Source organism: Mustela nigripes, chromosome 18, assembly GCF_022355385.1.
Source record: "Mustela nigripes isolate SB6536 chromosome 18, MUSNIG.SB6536, whole genome shotgun sequence".
Classification (NCBI taxonomy): domain Eukaryota; kingdom Metazoa; phylum Chordata; class Mammalia; order Carnivora; family Mustelidae; genus Mustela; species Mustela nigripes.
The window spans coordinates 32,718,859-32,737,320 of NC_081574.1; the positions used below are offsets into that span (position 1 = coordinate 32,718,859).

The 18,462-nt window shown below is 39.7% G+C and overlaps 1 protein-coding gene across 1 annotated transcript in view; it reads left to right on the forward strand.

Moving 5' to 3' along the window:
• The window catches only part of KCNU1 (potassium calcium-activated channel subfamily U member 1), a 144,955-nt gene that overhangs the window by 116,410 nt on the left and 10,083 nt on the right, over window positions 1-18,462 (forward strand). Inside the window, 5 exon segments of the mRNA XM_059384211.1 lie at window positions 1,804-1,943; window positions 5,256-5,480; window positions 7,099-7,326; window positions 13,455-13,494; window positions 16,134-16,273. Of these exon segments, the coding sequence (XP_059240194.1) occupies window positions 1,804-1,943; window positions 5,256-5,480; window positions 7,099-7,326; window positions 13,455-13,494; window positions 16,134-16,273 (773 nt within the window).

Below are 18,462 nucleotides of genomic sequence, written 5' to 3' on the forward strand. Positions count from 1 at the left end.
AGATAGTAACAGATATTTTTAAATAAATAAATGAATCAGTAGATGGTAAGAGCGTACAGTCAACTAAGTGTGTAAAACACTGGATTATACAAACTCAAAAGGTTTTCTTTATTGTACGACTTTTCTAAACCTTTCATAACACTGAAGAGCAGTGAATCTAAGAGGGGACATTTTTCTCAAACTTAATTTGACTGCAGAAAGCATTTCCTCACAACTTCTCCAGTTACTAATATTCCATGCAACGTGTTTTTTAGAATAGGCATTTCTGTCAGAATAGGATGGATGGATGCTGTAGTAACAACCACGAAATCTCAGTGACTGAACATAACAAAGGTACCTTTCTTCTTCCCGTTACATATCCAACACAGGTCATTGAGGCCAGGGCACTCTGTTGTATATGGGCACTGAGCTCTGGGCTGGTCATCACCACAAAATGTCAAGAGTGGGCCTGAAGAATCACACGGGAGCTTGTCCCTACATCAGCCATCACTTCTCATTGTCCAGAACTAGTCATGTGGCTCCATCTGGTTGCCCATTTGTTAAAGACAGGAAGGAGAATTGGATCTTCTGAGCATCAGTAACCTCAATCTCAGCCATTCTGTTCAAATGCCACCTTTACCATTTGTTAGCTCTTTGATCTTTATCCCTAAAATGTGGAGTGGTCTTTAAAGTCTGGTAGAGACTGAAATGTTCACCAAGTATTTCAGTCACTTCCCATGTTCCTCAACCTCCATAAAGTTAGTAGGAGGCATGTGACAAGTTCTGGTCAACGAAATATGATAAAAAAATGATGTGCGTCACTTTGGGCCATGGTCAGTTAAAAGCCCAGGCTTGTTTCTCCAGTCCCTTTCTCTTCCCTTGCCTTAATGGCTAAGAAGGATGCCTGTTCTAGGTGTGTGACTCTAAAGATGGTACAGCCTCTGCACCACTCTGAGTGGCTGTGTGGAGCACAGACACCTGTTCACCTGAGCAATATGTAGTGTGAGTGAGAACCTGTATTATGTTCAGCCCCTGGAATTTTGAGGTTGTTTCTGAAGACTAAGCCTTGATTCTCCTGACTAAAATAGGTCCAGACTCTAAACTTTCTGTGCTTCTAGAAGGGCTTACTTTCTTCTCTATTGAGCAAATATGCATTCTTTCAGATATAATGGGATTTTTCCCAAAGATCATCTAACCCTTTGGGTGGTTGAATATATTACATGACCAGGATTGTGCCCAACCGCACTGTTGGGCGATCATGTGGAGGGCTTTGACAAGACTCAAACTAAGATTAGAGCAGAGTTTAGTCAAATGCAGGCCAGTGATAGAAGTTGTAAAGAATATAAAATGCATGTAATAAGGAGGAAGTTTTCAACAGAGACTCAAACAAAAAGATATGGAAAGGAGAGGGGAGGAAAACAGGCCAAGGAGAGAGATACCATTCATGACTCAATCTCACAGCCTTCACCTATGCTCAGGTGCCCCAAACACCTCCCCTGATTTCTCCCAAGCAATAGTAGCATCACTACAGTAACAAAATCAAGAGCAAAAATAACCACCTTCAAGGCACATATAATGTAAGGTAAAAGGAGAGCTTGATATGTCTGCTAAATGCACACACATGCAATATACATATGTGCACATACACACACAAAGTGCTTTGTACGTCTTCAGCTGTGATACACTCTGTAAATTCAAATCTTGGTGTCCTTCTGACATGAATCTTTATTCTGGAGTCTCAACAGACCAAGGTTATTCTTGTGCTATTCTGTGCTTTGGGTTCAAGGTTCTAATGCGTTTGATATCTTGGCTTTGTTACACCAGTGCCACAAATGTTTTCAGCTAACTCTCCATTTTCCCTGTTTAGGACTTTTCTGTATGAAGTGGAAAAAGATTCTGACAACCTTGATAGCAGTGGCATGTTTCATTGGTGCAGAGCAACCTCTTTGGAGAGTGTGATTCTGGTAGGTGATCTTGCACCAAATTTCAAATAAGGTAAAGCTATACCTAGGGTAAATAATGTCCTTATAGTAGTTATAAGCAAGAACCTGCCATTTTTCTTTGTAAACTGTGAATTCCAAAGGAAAACACCTTCCTCACCAGGCTGCAGGGCAACAGATGAGGCATTTGACAAAGACCATGCAGGTAATATTCTGGATTTGAAACAATTAGATTGTTCAAGTCCTTCTTCCCCCCTTTCACAGTTTAGCTGAGTCAGTTATTTAGAATAATGTTCTCCTGACATGTTGTTATTTTGCTAGTAAATTTAATTAATTTAAATGCACCAGGGAAACCATTTACAACAGCTCCAAAGACTTTCCTTTTTTTTTTTTAAGTAAATATTTTCCTAATTATTGGTTTAAAGTTTGGATTTTCTATAGTGGTTTCTCTTAAAGCTGGCTGTACTTATACTTAACACATTAGTCAAGAATGTATCTCCTAGATGCATAACATGGGTGAATCTTAATAAATATTAGAATCCTGTCTCTATCTCTGTTCTCTCAAGGAAATGAACTAACTCAATTTACTGAAATGCTAAAAACTAAGATGTTGAAAATCTGTATTCTAATCCACGCTCTGACACCTGCTTTCCAGGTGTCATAATCAAAGTGATTGTTGTATGAACCCTATATAATTTTTTCAACTATGACTAATTGATAACTATATATTTTTCTTGTTTTCCTAAAGAGTTATGTTCACTTTTTTTTTCTGTTAAACACACACACACACACACATACACACACACACTCCTTGTGGCTTGGTACCAGTGTCCTAACAGAATATTTTTATAAATTTTTTTGTAAAAACATGCTCAATCATTTGATCAGAAGCATAAAATTGTCAGAGCTGTCATATCAACTAGAAAACCTTTAGGGCTGCTACTGAAATTCACCATTTAGTAATTATATCTTCTTGTAAACTAAGCAAAATAAACACCATTGAAGAGGAAGCTAAACATGTTTTCAGTGGGAGAGAAATCATTAGAAAGGTTGAGAAGTTGGTTGCAGATGGAGGCATCCAAGAGACCAAGAAACAGAAATAGCAGATGCTTTATTATACCGTACTTCTTAACACAGAGACAGGTTGCTATGATAGATATCTCCTTTATGATACTTGATGTGGAATATAGTTCAGAACACCAACTGAGTCTTTTGATAAGCTTAGAAGGGCTTCTAGTTTAAGAAATTCTAAGGGTTTTCAAACTTGTGACCATAGAGGAGAAATGTCCATATTGCAGAATTCAGAGAGGCTTTGAATTTGGTCTCATTTGCAGAAGGGTCAGGTGGAAGTGGTTGACTTCAGCTACTTTGAACAAATAGTGCGTCCTCCCGTCCTCCCAAAACCACCATCTTTCTCAATTGGAAGACAGTTTTGAGCCACAGTTTCTTGGAGAAATTGCTTCTCTGGCTGTGCCCATTACTGCACTCTGCCATGTATCTTATTTCTAAGTGTTTAGTTCTACTCAGAAGAGCAATCTTTGGACTTAGGCATGTTACATTAAATACTGTTAGAGGCTTCATTATTCAAGTTAAAACTAATCGGATTAGCTAGAGACCATTATTTAATAGATTTGGTTAAGATTCACATCACTCTCCAAGAAGGCTCTCCAGGCAAGTAGCTTTAGTTCCCCTCACAGGGCAATTCCCTTTGAAAAGAGAGTATTTCCTAGTATATACTAATTTGACGAACTAATTGTGGAGATGTCAGATGTTACTTATTTATCTTGTTAGGTTTTATCATCCCCTGTTTCACGGAAGCTTGTCATTTAACCCAGCAGAAGATGGGCATAGGGCAGGATGATATACACATTTGAAGTATTCTGAGTCTTCATGTGCTGAGAAATATAGGCCACACTCATGTATGACGTGCTTCTACGTGCATTTAACCTATTCTCTACCAGCTTCCAAGAGTCCTCCTCTGAAACTCTAGGAATTCAGAAAGATTCAGAGTTGATTAAAGGTATTGAACAATAGCTAATGAGTTGAACACTGTACTTCCAATATATTATTTCATTTCCACAACAGAATTAGTTTTTATTTTTTAAACCATTTAAACTTAAAGAAATTGAGGGTCAGAGGGTAACCTAGCTTGTTCACAGTCATAAAAAAGAATACAGAATCAGATCTCCAGATCCAGTGCTCTATCTAGCCCATTCTAGAGCCACAAGAGAAGGCGCTGGCTCATTCCTGGAAGAAATCAGACAAAGGCTTGAAATGAGTTTTCTACAGGAATATCAGCTCTCTCTTTTTAAAATTTTATTTATTGTTGGGGCGCCTGGGTGGCTCAGTGGGTTAAAGCCTCTGCCTTTGGCTCAGGTCATGATCCCAGGGTCCTGGAATCGAGCCCCGCGTCGGGCTCTCTGCTCAGTGGGGAGCCTGCTTCCTCTCCTCTCTCTGCCTGCCTCTCTGCCTGCTTGTGATCTCTCTCTGTCAAATAAACAAATAAATTTTTTTAATTATTTATCACTCTTAAAAATCTCTGTGAATGTGGGGGTAAAGCTCATCTAAATATTTTTCATGTATCTGGTTATTTGGAGGTAGTACTTAGAGATATAGAGGAAATGTTAACAATTGGTGATGCTGATGGTAGTACTGGCATGTTCAAATGTTTGGATTCAAATAGAATTTTTGTGACCTTTTCATTTCTTTTCTGCACTTCGCATAACAAATTTCCTCAACTTTGGAAAGTATCTGTTGAATGAGTTTGGTATGTTAGGTTGAACTATATGAGGTTACCAATATTCAACCATTTTGATCCATGAAAAGGCAATTTCATATGTTCCAAACTAATAGGTATTTTCATCTGTGTAAAAATCCACCAAAAACTGCAACATGTTGTACAACTTTGTGTGATTTTCAGGGCTCACTAGAAGACATAAATTTAACAATAGAATTTGTAACATTTTAATTTTTCATTGAATCTTACTATGGCACATATAAGACCAAAATCATGTAATGAAAATAAAAGATGTACTTCCCATTTGGTTCTATGGTTTCACACCTTGGGGAATAACACTGAGTTTTAATTGACACACTCCATGCTAATAAAAGACTTTAAAAAGTGGACTAAGAAGGAACTCCACAAAAAGGCAAAAAGTATAATTGCCTCATAATAGGTAAATTCTGTTTTATGAGCAATTTGCAGAATTTAATTATCCTTATGAAAGTCCTCCTTTGAATGCACCTGGAAGAGTTGGGATGAGGGGATGGAGCCTCCTTTGAGAAACTCTCAACTTGTTTCTAAAACTGACCAGACTCTGGCATGCTTATTCTTAGAAACGAATGGACAAGTCAAAACACGAGTTTCGGGACCACGTAGTAGCATGTGTCTTTGGAGATGCTACCTCAACACTGATAGGGCTTCGGAATTTTGTAATGCCCTTGAGAGCTAGCAGTTATACACGAATGGAGCTGAAAGACATTGTGTTCATTGGGTGTCTGGATTACCTGAAGAGAGAATGGATATTTCTACGGAATTTTCCCCGAATATTCATTCTACCTGTAAGTGTCACATTAGAGATAGTGAATATAATATAGCGTAATGGTACTAGCATTAATAATAATAAAATGGTAGCTTGTAATTATATAGTGCTTACTGGTATCAAAAACTGTTCTAAGCATTTTACATATATTAACTCATTTTACCCTCAAAATAATTCGTGGGGTAGATTTTAAGTTGTTGAACTTTGGGTATGGAGAGAGTAGATAACCTGTACAAGTTTACAGCAGGTAAACAGCAGAATAAAGATTTAAATCTAGATATTGTGGCTCCTGAGTTTATGCCCAGGAGCCACTACATTTTATGTTTATGTTTATAATCATATTTTATGGTCTTTATATAAATAAGAGTTTCTCTGCATTTCTGAATCTGATTTTGACTTAATGTCCACAGCTAAATATTGATACTAGATAGCCTTTGTGGTCTGACTTCCTCATCTTTTCTGAAGACACATTTTTATGGAATGCATAATGCCACAGGGTCCCTGATAGATGTGTGAGGAGGAGGAATTAGGCTTACATTTCTGAGAAATGGATTCATTATGCATATGTGGCATTGTGTTTGTAATTGTATTTGCTCTGAACCTTTATACACATCTATGCCATTGTATGCCACTATTTCCCTGGATTTTAAAAAAAGCAATTATGGTTTGTCTCCCTCCCAATCCCATCTTGTTTCATTTATTCTTCTTCTACCCACGGGAGAAGGGGGTGGGATTATGGACATTGGGGAGGGTATGTGATTTGGTGAGTGCTGTGAAGTGTGTAAACCTGGTGATTCACAGACCTGTACCCCTGGGGATAAAAATATATGTTTATAAAAAATAAAAAATTAAAAAATAAAAATTAAAAAAAAAAAGATGGAAAAGTTCACATAAAAATAAATAAATAAATAAATAAAAATTTTAAAAAGGCAATTAATTTTTAAATTAAGCAATTAATTTTTTCATGAAATAATGCTGACAATATGTAATATTGTTCAAATTTCAAAACTGGTTCTCTCAAGAAACAAATTTCATTTGCTTTTTTAAAAAGCCACCATAAAGTTCTCTGCGCTTACTTTAAGCCATAGAAAGGAAGACAGGAAGAGAACCAGAAACCTCTAGATCTAGCTAGTGTTGGGAATTATTGGTGTTCATCCCTAAGCTACCTGAAGCCAGGACCAGATATATCTCTATTTCTCCACTAAATTGGGAAATAAGCAACCACCACTATGCCAGTTAATCCAGAGGGTATAGGAAAGGTCAGCTGCAAGCAAAATTGTGGGGATGCAAAATTTGCCTTTAAATCCATAACTTTAGCTTTACCCCTACTGTTATCCCTACTTTACTTCTCTCACTTGAATCATCTAAATGTAATCTTCCTTCTCCACACTCCTTTGGCTCATTCAGATTTGCTCTCAGGAAAGGGTCTGTGAAATTTAGTCGCACTGAGATATTAATGATCAATGATGCTAAATGTGTTTACGTATCAGGTGACTAAGTTTTAAAACTGAGTCAGTGAAGCCTGAAGTGGCTTTGGTTCAAAAACTGCATCATCCACAAAGAGCCATCACCATGAGTCATGATATAAAATCCCTCCATCTGAGGAGTCCCTCCTCTACTGGGTTTTCTCTCATTAGGGATCTGCACTCTTTCCTCAAGACCTGCATGCAGCCAACATAGAAGAATGTTCCATGTGTGCTGTTTTATCCTCTTCATGCAAGGCATCAAGCAACCCAGCTTTGGTAGACACAGAGACCATCATGGCCACCCTCAACATTGGATCACTGAGAATTAGCTGCTCTGATCAGTCGCCGGGAGAAACACGTAAGAACAACTCCCTGACAGGAGGAGGCTAAAGGAATGGAGTAAGGAAAGAGAATTAACTCCTCTCTGAAGTACTTTGATCATGGGGATGTTGGTCAGTTATCTTCAAAGACCCCTCCCAACTCTGAGAATTCTGTAATAGAAGTAGCAGACAGTTAAGTTCTTGGTGATCCTAAGCCAAAAACTATTTCTAACTTCTAAATGGAATATATGTAACGCTGTTTTCCCATTTTAAGAAAAATCACTGAATTTTAAGTGCTGCTTTTGTTATTAATTATGTTTTTGTTATTAATTATATTTTTGTTATTAATTACATGTTTATTTTATTTATATTTGTTTTTATTTATATGTTTATTTATTTTATTTTGTTAATTTTTGTTATTAATTATATTAATATAATTAGTTATAATATATTATTTATTTATATTAATATAATTGATTATATTTTGTTATTAATTAATATTAGTAATTTAATATTAATTAATATAGAAATTGGCTCATTATTATAATTAATATTTAGTAGTCATAGTAGTAGTATCAATTCTCACTGGATCTTAGAGATGTTCCACTACTATTCCTAGTCTTATGTTTGAGAAAATGAAGTATAAATTCTCTTTTACTCTTTTAAGATGCTTTCAATATATGAACATTAGAAGACTATATCTAAGGTCTCTTCCAACTTCCATAGACTAAGAATGTCATATTGCAGCTTCAGACTGGAAGATATGTGAGAAGCAGAATCTATTCAGGGTGGAGATCAAGTCTTTTCTTCCTTTCTCTTCTTCATTTTTTAAAAAATATTTTATTTATTTAATTGACACACAGAAATCACAAGTGGGCAGAGAGGCAGGCAGAGAGAGAGGGAGGAAGTAGGCTTCCTGCTGAGCAGAGAGCCCAATGTGGGGCTCGATCCCAGGACCCTGAGATCATGACCTGAGCCGAAAGCAGAGGCTTAACCCACTGAGCCACCCAGGCGCACCTTTCTCTTCCTCTTAATGCCTAGTACAATTATGGTCACTTCAATGCTTACCATATACTTAATGAATTGAAGCAAATGAGCCAGGAAAATGGACTCTTGAGGAGTTCCCATTCATTTCACTGTACCCAACTGTTTGAGGTAAATCCCCACTAAAAATTGTGGTTTTCCTTCTCCCCTCAAATAGGAAAAGGTTTATCTATTCATCTATTTCTAAAATTGACTACTAGACATTCAACCTAATATGAAAGTGTTATTAGTGAAGCATTTTCCGTATCTAAAACATATTTTCAACTCAAAAAATAAAAATAAATCATCGTTGTGGTCCCCTTAATCCAGCCATTTCCCTTGGGGATGTTGATCATCAGGATCAGGAACTCAGTCCTCTGTGCATTCCCATACAGATGCTGAACACAGCTGTTCCACTATGCATGGAACTTGGAGCAGTCAGACATCACAGGAATTGCAAGACTTTCAGGATTCTGGTTGTGGATAAAAACGTTCATATGTCAAATTAGGAAACCAAAAGAACTCTCTCTGACTTCTAAATCACTGTTGCTAGGTGGGAAAGTAGAAGGTTCCTGGGCCAAAGGAATAAATGAATAATCAAGCATACTCTTTAGTAGGTGAACTGAGCCAGCTACTTGAGATGCCCTTCCTAAGTAAAAAAAGCTCACTTGGCATCCAGAGTTTCAGGGTGTTTTGCAAAGCAGACTGATAACAAAGCACTTTATAAATAGCAAGGTGCCATGAAAATCCAGACTAAGGAGGTATGAGTCATTTCACTGATGAACAAATCTAAAAATGCTGTTGTGTTCTGCACATAAATTTTTAGCATAGCAATTAAGCTCATTCAGATTTACATGAGATATGTGTGTGGTATATGTGTGAGTAGGTGTGTGTATATTAGCACACCATACTTACAACTTTCTATGACTGGACAGAGAAGTATTCACTGTAAAGGCAATATCATCAATATACAAATGAAAATGCCCACATAACATAAGCCAGAGATAAACTGACATTGGTCATCTACTTAATCATCTGGGTGACTTGTCCTTTGTACTATTACTTTTACTTAAGTCTCACATCTTATATAGGCTAGAAAGATAGAAACATGTGAATTTAGTCCTAGTTTCCTATATATCTAGTGATTTTTATCTTTTCACTTATATATTAATACAACAAAACAATGTTCTTGTATGATGTGCCATGAACTCTGTTACAGTAAGAGGTTGCCCTCAAGGAGAAAGAGGAATTGGTAGAAGAAGGTAAAGGAGAGGGGGGGGAAGATTTGGAAAGGAGGCAGAAAAAATAAAGGAATATCAAAGAATTTCAATCCTTATGAAGTATGAGTAGGTGCTTTCCCCAAAGACAATAGCAAAAGTTTAGTGAAAAATGTGTGGTGTAGGCCATGCACCATTTCTTTTATGGATGTCATCATACCCTTTTGTGTAACCAGGAAATGCAGATCCAGTCAGGCTCTACTGTGCCACCTATCAAAGGTCATGGAATCTGCTTATCTGGTGCCACAGCATCAGTAAAGTCACATTATGAACTTGTGAAGAGCAAAGCATCATTATTCAGAAGTTTCATCAATTACTCTGGCGTTATAAGAATCTACCTCGAGTTTATATCTAAAGATTCCCAATCCTCGGAGAAGCCTGTTTGGTTCTCTTAACATTCTTCCCATTTCACATTAATACTACTCTTGTACCATCTCTAAAAGGTAGAAATGGGAATATATGCCCCCAAGAATTGACAGTATAAAGGATTATGAAATTCTACTAGGAGGCAGAGAACATCTTGCATGCTGCGCTCCAACATAAGACTAGCTAATGAACAGTTCACTTCCCGTTCTTCTAAGACAATGGTTGTCAACCAGAGACAGTTTTGCCCCAAAAGGCCATCTGACAATGTCTGGAGACAGTTTTGGTTGTCACAACTTGGGGGGATACTATTGGCATCTAGTGAGTAGAGGTCAGGGATGCTGGTAGACATCCAATAATGCACAGGACAGCCCCACATAGTTTCAAACAAACAAACAAATGAACTTTTGGGCCCCCAAAATTAATTGTACCAAGATCAGAAAACTTGCCCTTGCATATCTGGTGAGACCTTTGTGGAATGTGGATTTTCTCACATCTTCAGTCATGATAAACTTATATATGAAGGCCATCTTGGACCACCAAGACTGTTCCATACAGTGATTCACCAAGGGGTGTTGGGGATTGGGGACAGCAGAGTGAGGACTCTCTGAAAGACCTATAAGAATGCCAGCCCTCGGGGCGCCTGGGTGGCTCAGTGGGTTAGGCCGCTGCCTTCGGCTCGGGTCATGATCTCAGGGTCCTAGGATCAAGTCCCACATCGGGCTCTCTGCTCAGCGGGGAGCCTGCTTCCTCCTCTCTCTCTCTCTCTGCCTGCCTCTCTGCCTACTTGTGATCTCTCTGTCAAATAAATAAAAAAAAAAAATTAAAAATCTTAAAAAAAAAAAAAAGAATGCCAGCCCTTCTGGACATTTCCGTGGGAAACTCTAGGCTTTCCAGTGATGCTCTAATTGCTGCCCTGTCACATCATAAGGAGAGCAGGTTGGCAAACCTAGGTACTGAACTAAATAATCTGTGGCATAATCTAAACATATAATGGTAATTAAGTCTGACAACTTAATATGCTACTGAAATTTAAATGTACAGTAGTGATCTACAATTAAGCAATCTTTTGTAATAGCACCCTGCCAGACTGGAAGATTTCAGGTATAATACTATGTACTATTAGATAGCAAAAATATTGACATTAGTACAGTATACCCAGGCTACGATCTGACACATTTTCAAATTAACCATTGCTCTACAAGACAAGATAGAATTAAGGCATAAATTCAGTTGCTGTCCTTCTGCTGATGTCCAAAGCAGTTATTCCAACTGTTTTACATATGTCTGCACCCAATAAGGGCATTTGAGATGGAAGTATTTGACTGTATATACTGAATTCACAGATTTGATATGACTGTAGTAAAATTCTGATCTCTCTATAGTTTCTACTGCTCACAGAAGCCAGAGGGATCTTTTATAATATTTAGTAGATAATGTCAGCTCCGTACTTTAAACCCTATAATGTGACCCATGACAATTATAGGAAGATCACATAGGGTCTTGCAGGCCTGTAGGGAGTTTGAATTTTCTCCTACTTCGTCCTGTTCATACTGGCTTTTTTCTTCTTGGATTCCTTATCCTATTCCCTCTGCCTGGGTTGGTTTTCACCCCTCAGAACTCCATTCCAGTATCAGAGAAGACTCTCTTCAGACCCTATCTAAAGTCACCTTCCCTCATCAATCACTGGCCCCTAAAAGTTAGGTTTTTCCACAGTACCCATCACGGAAAATATTTTATATTTGCATCATAGAGAATGCCACTGGGACAGGGACTCTTCATAATCCTAGCACGGAGAAGATTTTCTTTAAATATTGGAAGAAGGAGGAAAGAAGGAAAGGTGCATAGAGCAGAGAAAGCATCTAACACAAATCTGAGAATAAAGTAAATCTTAGTTCCCCCAATCTTCATGCATTATGGAAATCCCAGAGACTTTTATTTAGGAAAAATAGTTGGAAGGTATTCAGATCTCATTACAATTAAGATTTACCAATGAGTTAGATATCTGATCTCTAGTTGTGATATAAGCCTTCCTCCTAAATAGCTGTGTGAACATGGTTAGCCCTCTGGTCTTCTACCTGCCTACCTGAAGTTGAAGGGTTTACTGAATTCCTAAGGTCCTTGCCAGTTCTAACTATAAACTAAATAGCTTGGGAAAGGTCCTTGCCAGTTCTAACTATAAACTAAATAGCTTGGGAGCTTCCTATGGAGCATCAGGTTTTCCCCCAAATTCACCTTGAAGTATGACTCCGAATTTTAGCAGCTCTCAGAAACTCATTAACAAGAAGTTCCTCTTTCACTGAATGTCTTAGGGAAATGGAGAAGCTGGTAAATATTATAGCATATAGCATTTTCTCTGGAAAGAAGAATCTTCTTCTGGGTCATTTCTTTTTCACTGTCCTCATCTTCGCAGCCCTCCTGTAGTCTTCTGTCAGCCTGTCTTACCACCACACTCAGATTCATTCCACATCTTACCCCATCTCCTCCCATGTGCCTGGCTCAGTAAACAGCAAACCCTCTTCCATGACAGTAGGGAGTTTTAATTATAAGTAGAACTTTTACCTTCCACAGTAGTATTCTCAAAAAGGTTCAAGAAAGGTAACCAGCAGTTTTAAAGGATCACTTCTGTCGAGATCATTATGTGTATGTATCTTTTTTAAGTGGACCCCAGCTCCCCATTTCTCTCTTCCCTTTTCATTCTTTACATTTTTTAGTTTGGCGTAGAGACAAAAACTCTGGTCTTCTGCCTGGTTTTGAACCTCTCCATAGTTCGCTGCATAGTAGCACTTGTCTCAGGCTGATGCTATGCATCACTATCCTATGGAGTCAAGGCTCACAGAAGAAAGTGAAGGGTTTCACCGCCTCACATAGGAGGGAAATCTGTAAACTGAAAGCAAAGCTCAGAGGCTCCAAGTGACACCCTGCCCATCTTTAAGGAACTTCTAAGGCATTCAGAATTGAGGCAGGCCAACCGGGGATGGGAGGCAGCCAATTCTGTGGAAGAAGAAAGAAGATATGAGTGGTACTTTGTGTGCACCTGAATATCCAGAGACCATCTCCAAGAGGCTGAGAGCACTAAGAGTCAGAAGCCTTTTGTTGTGCACCAGAAGCACTGGTGGAGCAGCCCCACCTATTTATTCACGGATTCCTAGAAGTTCTGCATGCAAATGGGTATGCATTCTAGCACCACCACTCCACAAAGAATAATCCTGGTTTACTACTATGGCCAATAAGCAGCCACTGGATGAGCTTTGCCTTTTTTGAAGTTCACTTTAAGTGCCATTTAATCACACACACACACCACTTCTTAAAAGAATATGCTGAGGAGGCCCCAACTTTCCCCCCTAAGTATAGAAAAAACAAACAAACAAACAAGGATTTGGACATGAGAGTAACTTTGTTAAGATGAAGCATCAACTTACATGGTGGGCTTCTCCATTCTTGCCAAGTTTTGTAAGCCACTTTGTTTGCATTTATCCATCTCTTTTCTTCTTTGTTGTGGTCTGTGTCCACAGGAAGGGATTCAGCCTACAGATTTTCTGAGACGTCAAAATATCGAAGAATCCCTATCCTTACGGAACTGAGTAAGTTGTGTTTCAAGGACAAAACGCAAGGGAGAAACCTTTGTCATCTGTAATTGATTTCCCAAGTTTCTTTTTAGAATCCACAAAGGACTGAGGAATCAGATTGGACCCCAGAGAAATGTTAAGTGTTTGACTGGACATTACATTGGGCTTTTATCTAACTGGTGACATCATGCAGAGCATCGTATATCTGGGTGTCAGGGTGCAGGAATAACATCTGCCTTCTCCTTTTATTTAGTTATCAGGAAAGGGAGACCAGTAGCTGGCTCAGTCTTGTTTGGAGGAAATCTCCTAGGGGTGAGGCATGAGTTTGAGGAGGACTATGAAGAATGTCCCTATACCCACTTACCTACCCATCGTGGGACTTTAAATCAGACAGCTTCCTTTCCTGTAGTGATACCAGGGCTGGAATTTGGGTGACACATATGAGGCACTCAGGATGCAGATGTTAAGGAGGCACCCACTCCTGGGGTCCTTAAATGTTGTGTCCCAAGTGTCTACTTTGTGTCATCTTAATCCTGACCCTAATGGCACTGCTCTCCTAAAATGGAAACACTCGATGCAGAAATACCAGAACAAGCTGTTATCACTCATCAACACCTTACAGTAAATACACATATATGAGACTTTCCTAGATGTAAGGAGCTCTGGGAATAGAAAGAATGGTGGGAAAGGCAGGGAGGGTGCCTGTGTGTATTTGGGGATATGTTTGGAAGGAAATGGGACACACTGGGATTTAATACTGACAATAATTGATGTAAAAAGGGGAAGATATGAAAGAGGAGAATAGTGTCTTTAAAACAGATTAGAACCTGAAGCTGTCAACCATAGTTTTTAATCTGTATTTTCTATCCTTTTGAACTGTATACATACCCTGAGGACATTGATTAGAAGACTGTGTTGTAAGTTGGAGTAGTCAGGAGGGGACCAAGCAGCTTTTCACTGGCCCCAAAGTACATCTGGTCATTCTTCAGGGACTCAGAGCTTGGAAAGACTTGCTGGCACCAGGCAGCTCTTGTTAAATTAGTCTAACAAATCACTTGTCAGCTCACTCAGTTTTTTGTTCCTTCACTGGCTGGAAAGGGTCAGGATGACATGAGAGCTGCAAGTCTGACTGCCAGCACTTTGGTACAGAATGTACCGTGGCATACAGGAAAATGTCTAGGAGAATCGAGGCCAGTAGTTTAAGATGACACAGCAAGATTTGGACAAGGTCTCTTGGGGTATGTGAGCATGTCTTGGATTGGCAATGCAAGGAGAAAAGAAAATACATGTGCATAAAAAAATGTGGGTTGATATTATCATGCATTTCTCATCTTTTATAAAAACATGGAGTAATTTAAAGAATTAAAGAATAATCCAATCTTAGTTAGGAATGTGTTCTGCATCATATGCCTGGTAGATTTGGTTTGATCTATAATATGACTGTCAGGAACTATGAAAGATCTAAGTAAGACCTATGCTTACTTGCAAACCAACAAGGTAACCTGCCACAGTTTCATGGACATTAACAGAAGACACGAGACCACTGGGTCAGAGATAAAGAACAGTTTACTACTCAGAGCAAGGCCATAGCCAGAGTATCATCAATTTTGTGTTGCTTGACCAAGGCCTTGTTCCCACAGGGTGACATGAAAAGGGTAAAATAATACCTGGACCCACCATGGATTCCTTTATAGGAGAGGAACCCTGGGCTTCAGGAACCAGAACTTTTTATAATGAGCAGTAAGCATGATTCTCTTTGCTCTGGTGAGAGATATTACCTCTATCTTCCCATGCTATTTTCTACTTAAACATTTTTGAAATAATAGTCTTGGAACAAAGGCAATCAGTGCTTCTGTTTGTACTCCCAACAATGACTAGCTGCATTCCCTTCAGAGGCTTCCTCCAGGGATCTGAGTTGCAGCCTGGGTCAAGTAGAAACAGGATAATGGTTACTTTGGCTACTGCTACATGAACCCCAGTTAGGAGAGTTCTCTAAGCACTGGTACTCAGAGTGGTAGTCCATGAATCAGCAGCATCTGGAAGCTTGTTGGACACTTAGAATCCCATTCTTAACCCTAGACCCAATGAATCATTATCTATTGTCACATGATCTCCAGGAGATTCATATGCACATTAAATTTTTTATAAGAACTGCTTTAACTCATTCTGGAAGTAGATAACTCTTAACACCCAAGTAAATACCAGGGTATCTATGGCATAATATTATGAAAAATGTCTGTAACTGGGGTGACCATATGTTCCCATTTATACTTGTTTTCCCAGGGAAGTTATTGAGAGTATCTCCTTTTACTTCCAAAAGTGTCTTCGTTTGAAAGATAAAGTATATAAAGGTTACACTGGAAGTTGTTTGGAGGAGCTGGCCTGGGGTGCAAGTATATGATGATGCAAGTATATTGATGATGAAGGTACCCAAGAAGGATACATGTGTTTAGGAGAGGAAGATACTTGGAAAGAAGTAAATATAGATAGATGGATTATAGATAGCTAATGAAGAAAGGGCAGATCCCACATTGACTCCAGCATAGACATCAAATTCTTTGTACGGTGGTCATCCCTTGGCTTGCTTAGTATGGCAGTCCTATATTCTTAAGCTTGTCTGCCTGTCTTTCCTTTTTTCTTCTTTTGCCTTGCAGAAAATCCTTCCAATATCCACTATATTGAACAGCTGAGTGGACTGGATGAAACCTTCTCAGGAACAAGCCTACATCTCAGCACGTCCTTTTCCACTGGCACTGTCTTTTCTGGCAGCTTCTTGGATTCCCTCCTGGCCACAGTAAGTGCATCTAAGTGCAGCTTGCAGAGGGGAGAAAGGATGGTTCAAGCTTTGGGAAATAATGAGGAATGCCTCACAATTCAGAGTTCTCTTTGATTTTCTGAAAAAGCTTGTTCACATACATTATTTCATCTTTCTTCACAACTACTTGGCAAACGAGGCCAAATTTTCACATTTTCAAGATTAAAAACGTATCTGGCCCTTAGAACCAGAACACTTGGTACCAGGAAGAATGAGCACATAAAAAGCAAAGTGCCCACCTTTTAGCTTCAATTACATCTTGGCAGACCAAGCTCTGGTTTCAGAGCTTAGAAGACACTGCTTTCTTTTGTCTCTAAAATATCCCCAACAGCTTATGCAGAAATTTGCCATAAGGGGATATGGGGACCAAGCAAAAGCTTTGGCCTTTGGTAGTATGAGCTTCGTTCAGAGTTAAGCCCACACTCCCTCCATGCTGCCCCACTCCTGGGGTATGGTTTTGATTACGCAGTTGCTCTTCAGCTCTCAGGTGCCCTTTAGCTTCTGAGCAGGTCCCTTGCCTTGGCCATGGTATTTCTGTAAGTGGCGCTGATCCACTGGGTGAATACCTACTCTGTGCAGGGCACACTGTTCTAAGTTCCAGGAGTATAGCAATGATGAAACAGACTAACATCTGTGCCCACGTGGAGCTCAGGCTCGTAGAGGAGAGTAACAGAATCATGATAAATGAGGAACATATGTGGCATGTCAGAGAGCTAGAAGACTAAGGCAATGTGAGATGAGAAATACAGGGCTTAGGAAAGGAGCTGAAAGTTGCAATAGTGTGGCTGGGGAGGGAAGGCAGCACTGACATGGCGGCATATGGGAGTCCAGCTACGGAGAAGAGAGCACACGCCATTCTGATCTTTGGGGAAGAGACACACTGGGCAGAGAGAAGGAGGGAAAAGGCAGTGAGCTGTAAGCACTCTTGGTTAAGTCAAGGAATTGGACCAAAACACAAAATCTATACATAGCCATTGGAAAATGACTGCAAAAACTCCTCTGAAGGAAGTCCTTGTTGTCTAAGACCTCCCAGACTCCTTCTCCCCCATATTTTCCATGAAAGTGTTGCAACCTAGCTGAATAACAGTGTACAGATTCCCAGGGCTCTGAACAGTTTGACAAACTTGCAGCCTTCTGTAATTCCATGTGGAAGGGGCATCATTCCGGAACTGTGTGGATGCCTCAAAGGCACAGTTGGCACTTTTAGAGGAGCATGGCTGGGCCACACATGCTGCCCTCATAGTATTAGTGCCACTGGTCCTGAAGGGATTTGGGCTCTGCTTCCCTAAGCCTTGGGGCTGGAGGGTGGTCCTCATAAACCCCATCAAGCTCTCAGAGAGATAAAACCACATCAGTGATAGTTTAACATTGAGCATGTGGGTAGACAATGAATTTCCTAAAGGGTTAGGCAGCATTCAGCCTTAACTGAGCCAGCAATCCAGTCAGAAGACTTTTCTGCGAAGGTGGCTCTGTCATGGAAAGGACTTTATCACTGTCTGTCATTGATATGTTACTTTGCCAGTAATTAATGACTCGGAGTGTCAGGCAGGAGGTGACTTTGGTGAACTGGACCTGTCTGCAGGATACATTTTAAATAGGGTGAAGGTCCCCATTCTCCTCAGAGATCCCTAGATGGCAGGCAGCTTTGCGTCTTAAATTAAACTGGGGCCTTAACTAAACTCCACTGGCCCCCAGAGGTAGGAACAAAGTCACCAACTCTGTTTAGAGCTAGTGGGAAGGGCAGGATGGGCAGAGAAGAGCTGAGAGAGTAGAAATAAAAATAAATGAGCACAGAATGTCAGCCAGCATAGCAAACACAAACTTGGTCATGGGAGCCAGCAGCTGGGCCTCTCCCCATTCACCATAGGTCCTGTGATCACACTGAGAAGCAGCACTGCCTCTGAGGGTATCTTCAGATATTGTATCAGTGGGCTTCTCAGTGGGAGAGGATAATTTAGTCCTCCTAGAAAAGGAAATAAGCTATGTAAAAACTCAGGAGTCTTTCCCACAGTGAAGTCTGTAGGAGAGAGAAAATCCACACACTGTGCCTGATCCAGGGGAGAGTCACACGAGGTCACAAGCATAACAATCGAGCTTCAGGGCAAACCTTTCTATCAAGGGGACTGGCTTGGGTCTTGACCCTCTGCATATCTATTTACCTAGTGGCA